At 47.0% G+C, this 13,090-nt stretch overlaps 1 protein-coding gene across 1 annotated transcript in view; it reads left to right on the forward strand.

The window, feature by feature from the left end:
* Window positions 1-5,505: 5,505 nt before the first annotated feature.
* Window positions 5,506-13,090, forward strand: part of JAG2 (jagged canonical Notch ligand 2) — a gene marked incomplete in the record, with an annotated part of 92,386 nt that continues 84,801 nt past the window's right edge. Inside the window, 3 exon segments of the mRNA XM_034768884.1 lie at window positions 5,506-5,788; window positions 5,791-5,898; window positions 6,670-6,993. Coding sequence (XP_034624775.1) covers window positions 5,738-5,788; window positions 5,791-5,898; window positions 6,670-6,993 — 483 coding nt within the window.

The raw sequence follows: 13,090 nt of genomic DNA on the forward strand, positions 1-13,090 counted from the left end.
GTGCATTGAGATGTTAAACTTCAGCTCAGCAGCCACTGATTCCACAAAGAGAGGGCAAGGAAGGGGCATCTGGGAGCCTGCGTCTCCCAGAAGGGAGAAGCAGAAGAGGGTGCAGGAGGGAAGGGGAGTCCCAGAGCCCCCTCCCCCAGGCAGAGCGTAGGCGTCTCTTGGCACAGATCACCGTGCTCCAAGCACTGAGCAGACAGCATACTGCCTACCAGCCAGGTGCATGGCCTATTAAGGTGAAGGAGGAACCAGAGGGGTGCAGTTTAATGAATCTAGGGTGTTGGTGCCAAGGCCAGTTGTGTGAGTGGTGAGGGAGCTATGATGGGTAGCTGCAGGGGTAAATGGTGTGTGGAGGGTAGTCAGATAATTACTCGTGCTGGGGTAAGTAGCTGGAGGAGCAGAAGTTGGTGATGAGGGTAACCTAGGCCCACAAAGGAAGCCCCCGTTGTTTCCCCACTGGGATCCAGCAGGGGGAGTAGCAAGTTGGGAGACAGAAAGGGCCGCCTGCTCAACAGGCACCACAGCCATGTGGAGTAACAACTGTGAGCAAAACACCTGCTGCTGCTTCTCTGCAGCCCAGCCAGACACATGACAGTCAGGATAGGAGGTGGAATTGGGTGACAGTCAGGCTGGGTTGCAGGGGTGTGTATAATGTGAGGTGTGTGACACTTGGCAGAGCTGTGCACCCTTTCACCTTGGGTTCTGGGTTCAAATCTAGTCTGGGACCCTGAACACTGCTCCATGTGCCTGCTCAAGCAGCCTGCAGGATCAAGGCTTGATCAAAAGTGACTGAAAACTGTTACCCTTTGGGGGTAGATCTTGCTGTTATGGCTCACCTAAAACACCCACTGACCTTAGCATGCTGTGTGAAAGAAACTCCCAGGGCTGTCCGATACCCTTTGGTACATGGATTTTGTGATCTCAGTACAGTTCTCAGGGGACACTAGTCTGCATCCCAAAAACCACCACCACCATTGGCCATTTCAGGAGAGAAGACAATGAGCAAATAGGACTCACCTGCCTCCCTTTAGAGGTGGTCTCTCCGGGCCAGGTCTAACGCACACTATTTGAGCCATGAGGACGCTTCCTCTGATACTGCTTGTGCAATACTTGTTCTGTGAATAGCGAGCGTCCGAGCCCAGGGCTGGGAACAGAGCACATTTCTAAGGAACTAAATTCACAAATGAAAAACATTTTCATCAGCACCTCTGTGGCATGTGAACATTACCTTCACCTGCTCAAAAAACTAGCATTACACACACAAATGTCTCCGTGTAGAAGAAGAAAGTGAAAAGCTATGGCACTCTGAGAAAATACAGTTTGACGCAAGTTCATGCTCAATAGCTACAGTAAAATACAGTAAAATCAGGAAAACATGTGATTCAGGCTGTGACGCAATAGGGAATAGTTAAAACTGTGGAGAAAGGCATAACCAGAAAAGAAAACGAATTAGGAAGTAGCTCATCTCGGTCTGTTCTGTTTGAAGTCTGGTTATAGTTGAGAAAGAGATTTTTAAATGGTGTCATATCATTGCACATCTTCTCCCCTATACGTGTCCTTTTGCCAGACTATCTGATCACCTGATAAGAGTTACCCCTGGGGAACAGAGGCACAGAAAGTAGAAAGATGAAGCAATTTGCCCAAGGCAGTGAGTGACAGAGCAAGGAAGTGAGGCGGGGTCTCCAGAGTCCCAGGACAGTGCTGTAACTACTGCACCCTCTTTCCTCTTTGTGCTATATTTTCTTTGCTTAGTGATAAAAATACATGTATTCTTTTCCCACACGCATACTGGCTTTAGAATGCTGAAGTAGATGGGTGATACTTGTAATGATGATATATACAAATAGATGGCCTTAGCATTTTGCTGCTCGCCACTTCAGTATAACCAATTCCCAGCTACCATGGTCTCATCACTAGAGAGCAGTGCTTAGTACCTCTCCCCAGTAGCCACGGAGAAGCTTTAAAGCTAAATAACACTTTCCCCTTCCTTTTGGAACCTGGGAAGGGAAAGAGGTGGGAGGATGGGGGTTAGTGGAGGTTTTGCCTGGCAATTAAATGTAATAACTTTAAAATATCACTGACTCTTGTTCCTCCTCCAGCTCCCCTTTGCTGAAAATTACCCTATGCCTCTTTCTAAAGATAGCATTATGTCTTGAGGAGGATTTGTGCACACACCATAGATGAAAGTGCCAAGGCTATCTTAACCAATAGACAGATGGATGCAGCTATGATGAGGGACATCTACGGGGGGTGGAGGGGGAAGGGGTCGGAGAGCATAAATGAAAATGAATATTCATCTCTTGAGGCTTGAGCTATTTTAATTTAGAGGGGAAAGTAGAAAATCAGGAGTAACTGGCAGATTGAAGGAAGCTTCCTGAAGTCAAGTCAGGTGAGTAATGATAGCTGTGGGGGTGGCTGGGTGGGTCCAGAACAGCAGGGCAATGGGTACCTGTAGCAGACTCTGATGAGTGGGAAAAGGGGTGGCGGAGGAGAAACAGGCCTATCGGTGGGTAAGCAGAAAGGCACAGCAGCAAAGGAAGATGGGGAGGGCAGGAAGACTTTGGTGAATGGCTGGCCAGCTGGCATACATATCGCAGCTGCTGTTGTGTCAGCCTAGGGGAGTAGCTGCAGCTGCGTGCTGGCCATGAATAGTGGAGAAGCGGTGCATTGGCTGGCTGCTGGAGGGAATGAGGAGTCAGGCTGGGTCTCTGCAAAGAAAGGAGGAGGGCTGGCTCTGTGAAGTTTTCAGCACAGTGCGAGTGCTACAGCCCTTTGATTTCTGAGCTGTTTGTTCCCAGTAGTCCACTTTACTGGATCATCAGTAATAAAAGGTTAATGAATGTGAAGAGGAGTGGCAGAAAATGTTAGGGCCTAAAGGTTGAGCCAGTCTTCTATAATGTATCTGTAACACACCGGAGCTCTGTGGTCAGAAGAAATCAAACCTGCTATTTTAGCACCGAAACCTCTGCCCCGGAGCTAAAGGAGAAATCCTCTACTGTGCTACTCTTATCGCAGGCTCTTACACTTCCTTGAGCCAGCCTCTAGAGGAGGACACGATCACACCACTTAGTCATCTGTTCTATATATTATAGGTTGGGCTAGCAGCATCCCCCTTTTATTAAGGTTGCCCAGCCCTTCCCATTATAAGACCCTGTTTTCAGTTGCTTGTAACTTTGTGAAACTTTAACCATTTTGGATGGTTTCCATGCTGGGTATCTGCTTCAGGCTGAACTGTTCTGGAAAATTTCAGCCAAAGTGGTTCAGGTCTACACTACCGCTTACGTCGATCTAACTTACGTCACTCAAGGGCGTGAAAAGGACATCCCTCTGAGCGACCTACGCGCTGTCCACACCGGTACTACGTCTGTGGGAGATGCTGTCCCGTCAGCATAGAGCATCTTCACCAGACGTGCTACAGCAGCTGTGCCGATGTAGCGCTTCTAGTGTAAACCTGCCCTAAGAATGAGGCTAGGGAAAAATACATTGTTTTGCCCATGTTAAAAAAGTTCTTGAGACATTTTCTTTGAACAGTGCTCCCAGGCTTTCTGAGATGAGAGGCTGGGGGTGGAGACTGGGTTTGGGAGCCAGTGGGGGTGGGGAGGCTGGGAGTCAGTGAGGGAAAATGGAAAAAATGGAAGCCAGTTGGCCGGGGCGGGAGGGCACAACACTGAAATCAAAGAAGGAGCTGGGGGAGGGGCATATTGGGCCTGGCTGAACAAAGAGACTGGGACAAGGAGCCAGGGAGGTTGAGACTGGATGAGGAGCCCAGCAGGGGGAGAACTAGGACTGGGTGGGCAAGGAGACTGGTGACAAAGAATTTGGATGAGCGTGGGGGAAACTGGAAGTGGGATGAGAATCCTGAGTCGTGGAGGGTGAGATTGGGTAGGCAGGGAGAATAGGACTAGGATAAGGAGCTAGGAGTAGGGAAGAGACAGAAACAATTTTACAGATTGGGAGCTGAGGCACAGAGATTAAGATCAAAAATTGCCACCCATTTTGGGTGCCCAATTTGAGATGCCTAGGCCCTGATTTTTCAGAGTCATAACATTTCATATGTTTAAAGCACAATTCCAATTGACTTCAGTTGCAGCTGTGAGTATTCAGCACTTCTGCAAATCAGACCCCAGCATTTCTAGTCAGGCACCCAGGAAATGAGGAACACACAATCAGTGACTACCTGTGAGAAGTATGGTTGAAGTGACTTGCCTAGCATTGCACAGGAAATCTGTGGTGCAGGCAGGAACAGAATCCAGTTCTCCATTCAACTGCTTTAACAATGAGGCCCTCCTTTCTCTTCCTACAAACCTCTGACTCATTCATTCAACACCTTCCAACTTCTGCAACAAATGAAGTAGGGATCCTACAGACAACAGTCTCCTTCTCTCCAATACCCTGATTCATCCCCAGAGCAGGTCTGTAGCATGCGCAGAATAAAGCAGGGGTCCTGCGGAAAAAGTGACCCCGCAATTAAGGACTGTGTCAAAATGCATGGGCGTAAGGGGGCCAAATTAAGGTTGCACAGGCAACTCTACTGCCTCTGCTGTTCTGAGATCGCTCAAGCAGAGTGAAATTAACAAAACTCTGCTCAGTTTGGTCGGTACTGTTCAGAACCATGTAGAGGGCAGTAAAAGGGCAAGATTCGTGTCAATTTCACTCTGCGGCGGCTGCTGCTTGGGAAAGCTGTGGACAACAGCAGAAGTCGGGACTATAGCCATTCAGAAAGGAGGACGACCACAAAAATGGAGGAGCAGAAATTGGAGTCGCCCCTTGTAGCAGCTAGGAGGCTGGTAGATGGGGGGCAGAGCAAGCCGGCCTTCTCGAGCTAGCAGGAAACTTGGGGGAAGTAGAGTAGTATCAACGTCTTCCCCGCGGCCAGGGGCTCTTGGGTGGTGAGGAAGACAAGGAAAATCCATGTTCCTTTTTATCAGCCAGAGGGTAACGTCACATGTCTCATTACCCAAAGGCGGATTGAAGAAAAAAAAAAGGGGGGGGGACTCCCCGAACTTCCTCCAGCCTTTCCCTTGCCAGCAGCAGGTGGGGCCAGGGAAGGGAAGAGGACTGGGCCGCTAAGCGGTGCATTATCCCTAGCTGCTGTCTTATCGCTCCCTCCCAGTTTGCTCTGGGCTTGCTACGGTCTGGTAAAGTTTTCCACCCCCAGACACACCCGCTGGACGATTGATGGCGCACCTCTCACAATCCACAGGGCACGCAGCTGTGACCGCGCCGTGGTGGATAGGGCACCCCCGGCGCGCAGGTGGCTGCATGTGCGCGCATGAGAAGTACTGGCGCGTACAGCGCGCACTCCCGATCCCTGCGGCTAATCGGCATGCACCCCTGGGCTATGGTTAGCGCGCACGCCCTCGGGCTGTGCCCATCTCCGGCGGTCTCCCAGTCCCCAGCCCTTTAAGAACAGGAGCAGCGCCGTGTGGCCACACCCGCCTGCTCCTGGGTTGGGCCCGTCCCCCTCATTAATATGAAGGCAGAGGCGCCGGTGACTAATGGGTAATGAAGCTGTCACTCTGGCACCTACTTGTTGGGTGTTCGTGCAGTGCGGGCGCGCAGAGAGCGAGCCGAGCTGCTTGCGAACCAGCGCTGCTGCTGCGGGAGCACTCTAGGCGGTCCGTGCTGACAGCCCATGCCCTGCACCTCTCGGGGCGGTGGGGAAAGCTTCCCGGGCAGCAGAGAGCGCACAGGAGGCTCCGCCTTGTGCATGTAAAGACCTTCGCCGTCGATGCTCCGAGCAGCGGCCGGTCCATGGCTGGTTTCCTCGCCCGTCTCTGATCAAGCACCATTCGGCTCGGAGCAGCAGGCATGCTGGGTTCTAGCAGGCGGCACTGGGCTCCCCTCACAGTAGCACTGAGCCTGGTGTTGCTCCTAACTTTGTGGGTGCAGGTAAGAAGATTGCCGGTTGCAGAGTGGTGGGGAAATGTCCTGGGGGCTGCAGCAGAAGGCTTTCCTCCCTGAAAGGGATTTACCTTCCCACCAAATGGGGTGCGGTGGAGGAGAGGGAATGCATTTAATGTCGTAGGCAGAGGTATCTGTCTTTTTAGCATTGCCCCTTTTGGGGCATGGCTCCTAGACCTAAAACCCTGATCTCATTGTGGGGGTTGCCATGGCTTCTTTCTGTCTGTGTAGCCTTTCAATCAGTCTCCTGTTCATGGCATTAGATCCGTGGGTTTAAACGAGGGGGGAGGAAATCAATATGCTGTGTTAGAAGAACATCTACAACTTGCAGCTACATGTCCTTCACACCCATTTTATTTTAAGCGGTTCTGTATGAAAACGAAGGATTGCATTTGCAGAGATCATAATTACTGTTGTATTTCAGGAGTTGGGTGCTCACTTCTGTATACATCTCCTTTTCATACCTTTATCAATAATTTATTCAGCCTTGAGGGATTTTAAAATGTCTATATCCCTTGCAGTGGATTATTTATGTACAGTACTTTTGCAGTGCAGTTACCTAGTGCAGCTGTTTGTATTGCTGCAGTAACAGCTCTACAGTTCTAGATGTATTATTTTATAGTAAATAGAATTTTAATAGCAAAACGCTTTACTGGAAGGCTTGGGAGGAAACCTTGTATTGGCTGATTGCAAACTTCCATGCACTTTCCCAAGACGCTATAGTAATGAGGTTGACTCCCCTTTGATTTTTATTTTTAGGTGTCCCAATCCACGGGCTATTTCGAGCTGCAGCTTAACGCGGTGAAGAATGTAAACGGAGAATTGTTGAATGGGGAATGTTGTGATGGCATGAAAAGTCCCCAGAACCTGAACTGTACCCGGGATGAATGTGATACTTATGTGAAAGTTTGTTTAAAGGAATATCAGGCCAAGATCACGCCCATTGGACCTTGCAACTACGGATCCGGATCTACCCCAGTTCTCGGTGGAAATACTTTTTATTTGAACAGCAACAAATATTCTCATCAGGGCAAAAATCATGACGTGGGCAGGATTGTTATACCTTTTCAGTTTGCATGGCCGGTAGGTTGACTCTCGTCCCTTTTTCTATAACACTTTAATTTCCTCAAAGCAAAAACCTTTTTCTTGGTGCATTGAATAGGCTGGAAGGAATAAACTAGGAAATAGGGGGTTTTCCCCGATGGTTGCTAATGGATGGCTGAATAGTTATGACCTCCCTGTGTTCGTTTCTCCACTTTCTAATGTGAGTTGCCTTTTTCCTTCCACCCTGCGCTGCAGTCCCTCTAGTAAACTACTGAAGGGAGTGTGTGCTCTTTGCTTGTGGAGGTTAGAGGAGGTATGGAAGGTGATGGTTACCCGGTTTAATATTAACGCTTGCTGTTTGCATGTACATTTGCAAAGCTGGGGTTTCCCCTATTCACCAGCAACGATTTCATTGGTCTTGCAGATCGGGATCTGTAGGGCTAGGGGAGCTGTATTACATCCCTTATGTGATGATAGGGAGGCATTCGAGAAACGCTTGCAACAGGCTGCAGTCTAGTGACTCGGAGTATTTGTGGCAGTAGTAGATATAAAGCACAGGCTGCAGTGTAATAATAAATAAATAAATCCCATAAGTACCTATATAAGGGTGTTTCAGTCCTGCGGGAGCAGCTGGGGAATCAGTTGCGTGACCGCTCCTGCTTTTCGCAGATTCCAGGTGTGGGCACTGAGCCATGCAAAACGCATTTGCCTCTGCATGGAAGGAGATACGTTGTTTTTGGCTGCAGGACCTGCAGCTTTGCACAGACTTGGAGCCTCCCCTGTTTGTGGCGCAAGGTGCTGCCTGCTTGCAGTTAAATAGGGCATGCATTGAAGGGAGCCTCCCGGCAGGGGGCGCGTGCACCACGGTGAGCCTAGGGCGTGGGGAGGCGAGGCGAGGCGGCAACCGCTGCACTGGCCCCAGGCTATGGGGAGTGAGTGGAGAGCGCGTGCGGCGGCTCGCGAAGGGCGCGAGCTGCTCGGCTTCTGGAACTAGACCGGCCCCGGGGGCGGGAGGAAGTGGCTGGCGGGCGGCCGTTGGAGCAGCAGTGGGCGGGGCCGAGGCTGGGAGGGGAAGCCGCTGGCCTGGTAGGCGTGTGGGGTACGCGGCGCCTAGACGCCAGGAGCCCTGCCCCACCCACCTACCGGCGGAGGCTGGGAACCGTCCCCTGTGGGCGGGGCTGAGGCAGGGCGGTGGGTTTGGGCCGGTCACGCCCCCCCCCCCCCCCCCCCCCCGGGAGCTGCCCTCGGTCTCAGGGCTCCTGGCGGCGCCCTGCCCGGGGGTGTGGGGCTGCAGCAGCCAAGAGTGACGTTGCCTGGCGCTGAGGGGGGGGGGGGCGCGAAATCCAAGGACTGGCCTCCCTGGCGTGGGGGAGGGGAAGAGGGGTCGGTGTCACGTGGCAGGGAGCGGGGTGAGTTCGGGAGAGGCTGCGAGCAGGGAGCCAACTCCAGCCTTCCCGGCCCGCGCCAGGCAGGTGGGATCCTGCAGGCCCCGCTCGGCTCTGCTCGGCAGTGGGGGTGCGGCTTGGCTAGTGTCGGAGTTGTGGGGACTCGTCATGGCAGCGTGTCCTAGGCTAGGAGCCTCACACTGGTGGGTGAACCCGGGCTATGGCAGTTCTCGGGCCGAGCACATTGGTACTGAACAACAAGTGACTGGCTCCATGCTTGCCTTGGGCTGTGCAAAGCTTGTAAGATTTTCCTCTTCTGGAAATCCTCAGTCGTTGGAAGTGTTAAATGATGAAGCCAAGACTGGTCATGCTAAAGAAATAAGTCCCACAACATTTAAATCCTCAGTAGTACTGAAGACTCCTCCTGCGAACAGTTCCCACTAATGGGGGAGCTGGTCAGTTTTAAACAGGCTTTTTGTAGTACAAAAGGGAGAGGGGATACTTCAGTTTAGAAAGATACTTTAACTTTTCGCTGTTTAAATCCACATGAAGAACTTTGGAATGGATACAAGCTCTTACATGTTGATCTCTGTGTACAAAGTGGCTTAGCTTCTAATGGCCAATGCAACTCTTAACTCTTTCCTAGTCTTCTATTGAATTATAAGGCTCCCTGCTGATGGACTATGGTGAATACTATATAAATGATACTTGATGACTGAACAGCTAGCTGAAATGTGATAAAGGATTAAATAAAGATGCTTTCTGTCTTAAAAAGTCAGCTGTAAAATACAGGTGAGGTGAAATTATAAACTTGGCTTTGAGTAAGCTAAGTGAGCAACATTAGCACCTGAAAACGTTTTATACTTGAGGTGCATGAAGAAGTAGAGGTAATTTAGCTCATTATTTTATTGTGCCAGTTTCAAGTACTGCTTCTTGAAACTGGCAGAGAATTGGGTAGTCTTCATAATACAGGTTCTGAGCTCAATTTTGTTTGTTGTCAAAATAAGCGCATTCCTATCTTGCAGCTACCATCTACTGTGTTTCTGTATCCTGAAGAAGTCCTAAAATCTAACAGGGCTTTCTACTTCAGACAAACTTAGTACAGTACTTCCAGCACCCAAGTAATATCTGTCAACCATCAAATCCTTTACACCACTACCCACACCACTTTATGGAAGCACTGAAGCTGAAACACTTGGTGTTTCATTTCCAGTGTGTCTTTGCAGCTGTTGCAAAGCAACCTGTAATTTATTTAAACAGTGCAACCAGTCACAAAATGCAGTTTGGTGGGTGGCTTGCATTTTGAGTTTGGAAGGAATAAAGTCCTCTCCCTGCCCACCCTTAACTCTAAAAATAACTGTAGACTAGCTGTACTACAGCTTTAAAAACTACCCAAGCTGTTTTATATGCTGCATTTAAACTGGTATGTTGTAGCCTCATCACGAGTGTCAAGCTTTAAGAGGAAGGTATTGGGAATGCCAGACTTCCGTGATACATTACACAATTAGACCTGTGATGAACAAGAGTAAATTGAAAGACTTCCCAGTTCATGTAAGACTTTTTATTTTAACATAAATGCTAGAAATAATTGCATTTTTGAGCTGAATTGTGTTCATTGGTGAATAGTCCTCAAGAAGTTGGCTTTAATGACTCAAACATCAAATTCTTAAAACTGCCATTTTCAAAACAAGTCACTTTGTGTAAACTCTCCATATTGGCATACCTATCACTTGCTGTACTCTTAACATGAGGCTAGTTTTATGCACATCAGTATGCACATACTCATACCAGTAATGAGTAATGTCACTTGCTGATCAAGTTGGAGGAGATGCCACTAAAGAGGGCAAGAAAGCATATCCTTAACTTACATAAAATGCACTTGGTTTGGCATCTACTGTCACCAAGGGACTTGAAGCCTAAAACTTCTTGTGTAAGCCAGGGGGAAAAAATATAAAAATCTTTGGATAAAATATCACCTAATATAAATAAATTGGTATATGTGCACTTACTGGTCAGCCTATTACTGGCCACTAATTGAAGGCTTGGTTGCCTAGTTAAGGAGACTGGTTTTTAACTTCTTAGTATTGATTTAGGACAAATTGAACACTGAGGAAAACTTGTCTCTAGTATTCTTCCCTCTGTGTAATCTCTTAATATTGCAAATTAACAATGGCTGTAAATGAAATGTATATAACTGTTAATAGAAACACCCTTTTCAGCTGTTAAGATGCTTTATTGTAATAAAACATACTACTTTTCAATTAGATTTGCATATTTCAAGTCTCTTTTAAAAGGACAGTCTTCTTTAGAGTAGTCTGAGGTATAACCACTCTGTTCTATAAAGCTGAAACACCTGAGTTCAGTGATCCCTACCAGGTGATATGAAGTGTCAGTTGCTCATTCCCTGTTTCCTGTTAGGGGAGTGTGGTTTTTTATTATTATTATTATTTTATTAAACCTTTGTAGCTTGATCCGTTTTCAAGAGAAGGTTGGGATATTGCCAAAAAGTTCTTAAAATTGCTACCTTGGGATATATGTCTTTTGCAGAAATTTGGCAGTGGGAGAAATTAAGGAACAGCTAGAACAATACAGCTGTCTTCTTCACCCACCCACCTCAACTCTCCCCTCCCTCCTCTAAAATTTGAGAAGCTTAACATGTAAAAGATTATCAATAAACAAATTTAACTTCATTAAAATAAAAGTACATCTCAAGTTAAAAGAACTACATAAAGTTATAACTGAAATATTAAAGATTCATAAATATAAACTGCATAGATGGCAATAATTGCTTCTAAACCACTGTCATCTTATTTTGTGTTCTAAGTATAGAAGTTTCAACATCTGACTAAAATACTACTGAAAACTGACTTCATTGCAAGGCATGTTGAAAATCAAAAGTGTTCAATCTTGAATGCAATTGGGATGCTTCTGTATGCAGAAGTTCAGCTTTACTGGATTTTTATATTTAAAAGCTCACATTCCACAAACTTTTAAAGTGGTAGGTTCTTTGCCCAATGCATTGTGTTAACCTACATTACTGGGAACTGTCTGCATCAAGAGATCATGAGAAACATAACATTTATAGTTGAGTCTAATCTCTTGCTGCAGAACAGGCTCTTCCTAAATTGATGGATTGATTCTGGAATAAGTTTGCCATGGCAACTGGTAAGTGACATGTAAGAAATAAGTGATAGGTAGCTTTCAGACTTTCTGAAATAGCCCCAGTTAAAGAGATACTATCAAACATCTTGAAGATGCAGGAATATAATAATTGGTCCTGCATTTCCACAAAATGCATAGGCTTCCATTAATTTTAAAAATTGGTTTTGTACCTTGATCAGGAGAGAAGCATTGAAAGGTGTATTATATATGAATGGGGCTAACCCAGCACAGCCTGTTTAACTGGTGGAGTATTGACTAATGGTTAGAGCAAAAGGTTGGGAGTTGGGTCACTTAATACTGACTCTCCATCACATTGGTAAGGCTTAATGTTTGGAAGGAGCTCCTAAGAATCTTAGTTGGAAGATACACATAATCATTATCAAAATAACCAGTATCTAATTATCCAAGGCTAGGTTCTTGCTAAATATCGCAAATTAACAATGGCTGTAAATGAAATGTTTATATTTCTCAAAAAGAGGGTCTGTCTTCTCTCTGCCCCCCCCTCCACCTACCTGTTAGGGGCTTACTTGTGTCTGCTCTGTAAGAGGTCAGCTCCTCTGAGAGTCAAGCTGTATGTGTAAGGTCTCTGCCAAGAAGATGGGCATGTATGCCAATGTTTTGCAAATATCTTGTAGGCTATTGTGCACAAAAAAAAAGTGTAGCACCTTAACACACTAGATCACATCTTGACCTATCAGAGGGCTAACTGATATCCTAGAATGGTGACCAGGACTTCTCCACCTGTGGGTTGCAACAAAACAGTGTTGGGATTGCTACCATTCCTCTGTCCTCTTATGAAATAGTACTTCAGCCCCTATGGTGGCAGAGAACCTTGCAAGTGTGAACCAGTGTAAACCGCTGCAGTGATTCCTGGCTGAAACAATAGCTCTAAAAGGTGTGAACTGTTGCATTCAAGGCTTCATTGTGTCTGGTCTTCTGTAGCCATGCAATCTCGCACCTCTACATCATTCCATGAAATGGTGAATTCCATGGCAAAAATGTTTCACTTTTCTGCACCAGGCACTAAATATATTGGTACTCTATCTGGCCGTGCAGTTGAGTTAAACATGCAGGTGTATTATACTGACAGGTCTTGAAGTTGAAAATTTTGAACAGAGAAATGGAAAACCAGTTGTTGCCCCCCCCCCCCCCCATTTTTCAGACCCTTGAATGTGATGGTCAGGTAAGAGCATATTACACCAGTGTGCTGTCAAACTCTCTAGGTAAAATTCAAAGTGCTGATTCTGTCTCCAAAATCCTGAATCCTGAGTGGTTAGGCTTTTTTCTATTTGTTACCTCCAGGAACTTGCCAGAAGTTTAGTGTGCCATATGCTTTTGGAATGTGGCCAGGATTTCCATAAGTGTTTCAGCTCTTATCTAGCCTGTAAGGGTCCTTCTCAGTCAAAATTTTGTAGGACTGAGGGGAACTTTCAGGTATTGGATCTTATGTATGAAAGTGTGGTGGTGTTTTTTTTTAACTCTTAAGTTTTATATGCTGTACCCAGATACTAGGGTGATCCGTCTCATCCAAATGTCTGGAATTGTTTATGCTTTAGATCAAGTTTGAACTAGAGTGTGGAATATATCAT

Source organism: Trachemys scripta, chromosome 4, assembly GCF_013100865.1.
Source record: "Trachemys scripta elegans isolate TJP31775 chromosome 4, CAS_Tse_1.0, whole genome shotgun sequence".
NCBI lineage: Eukaryota > Metazoa > Chordata > Testudines > Emydidae > Trachemys > Trachemys scripta.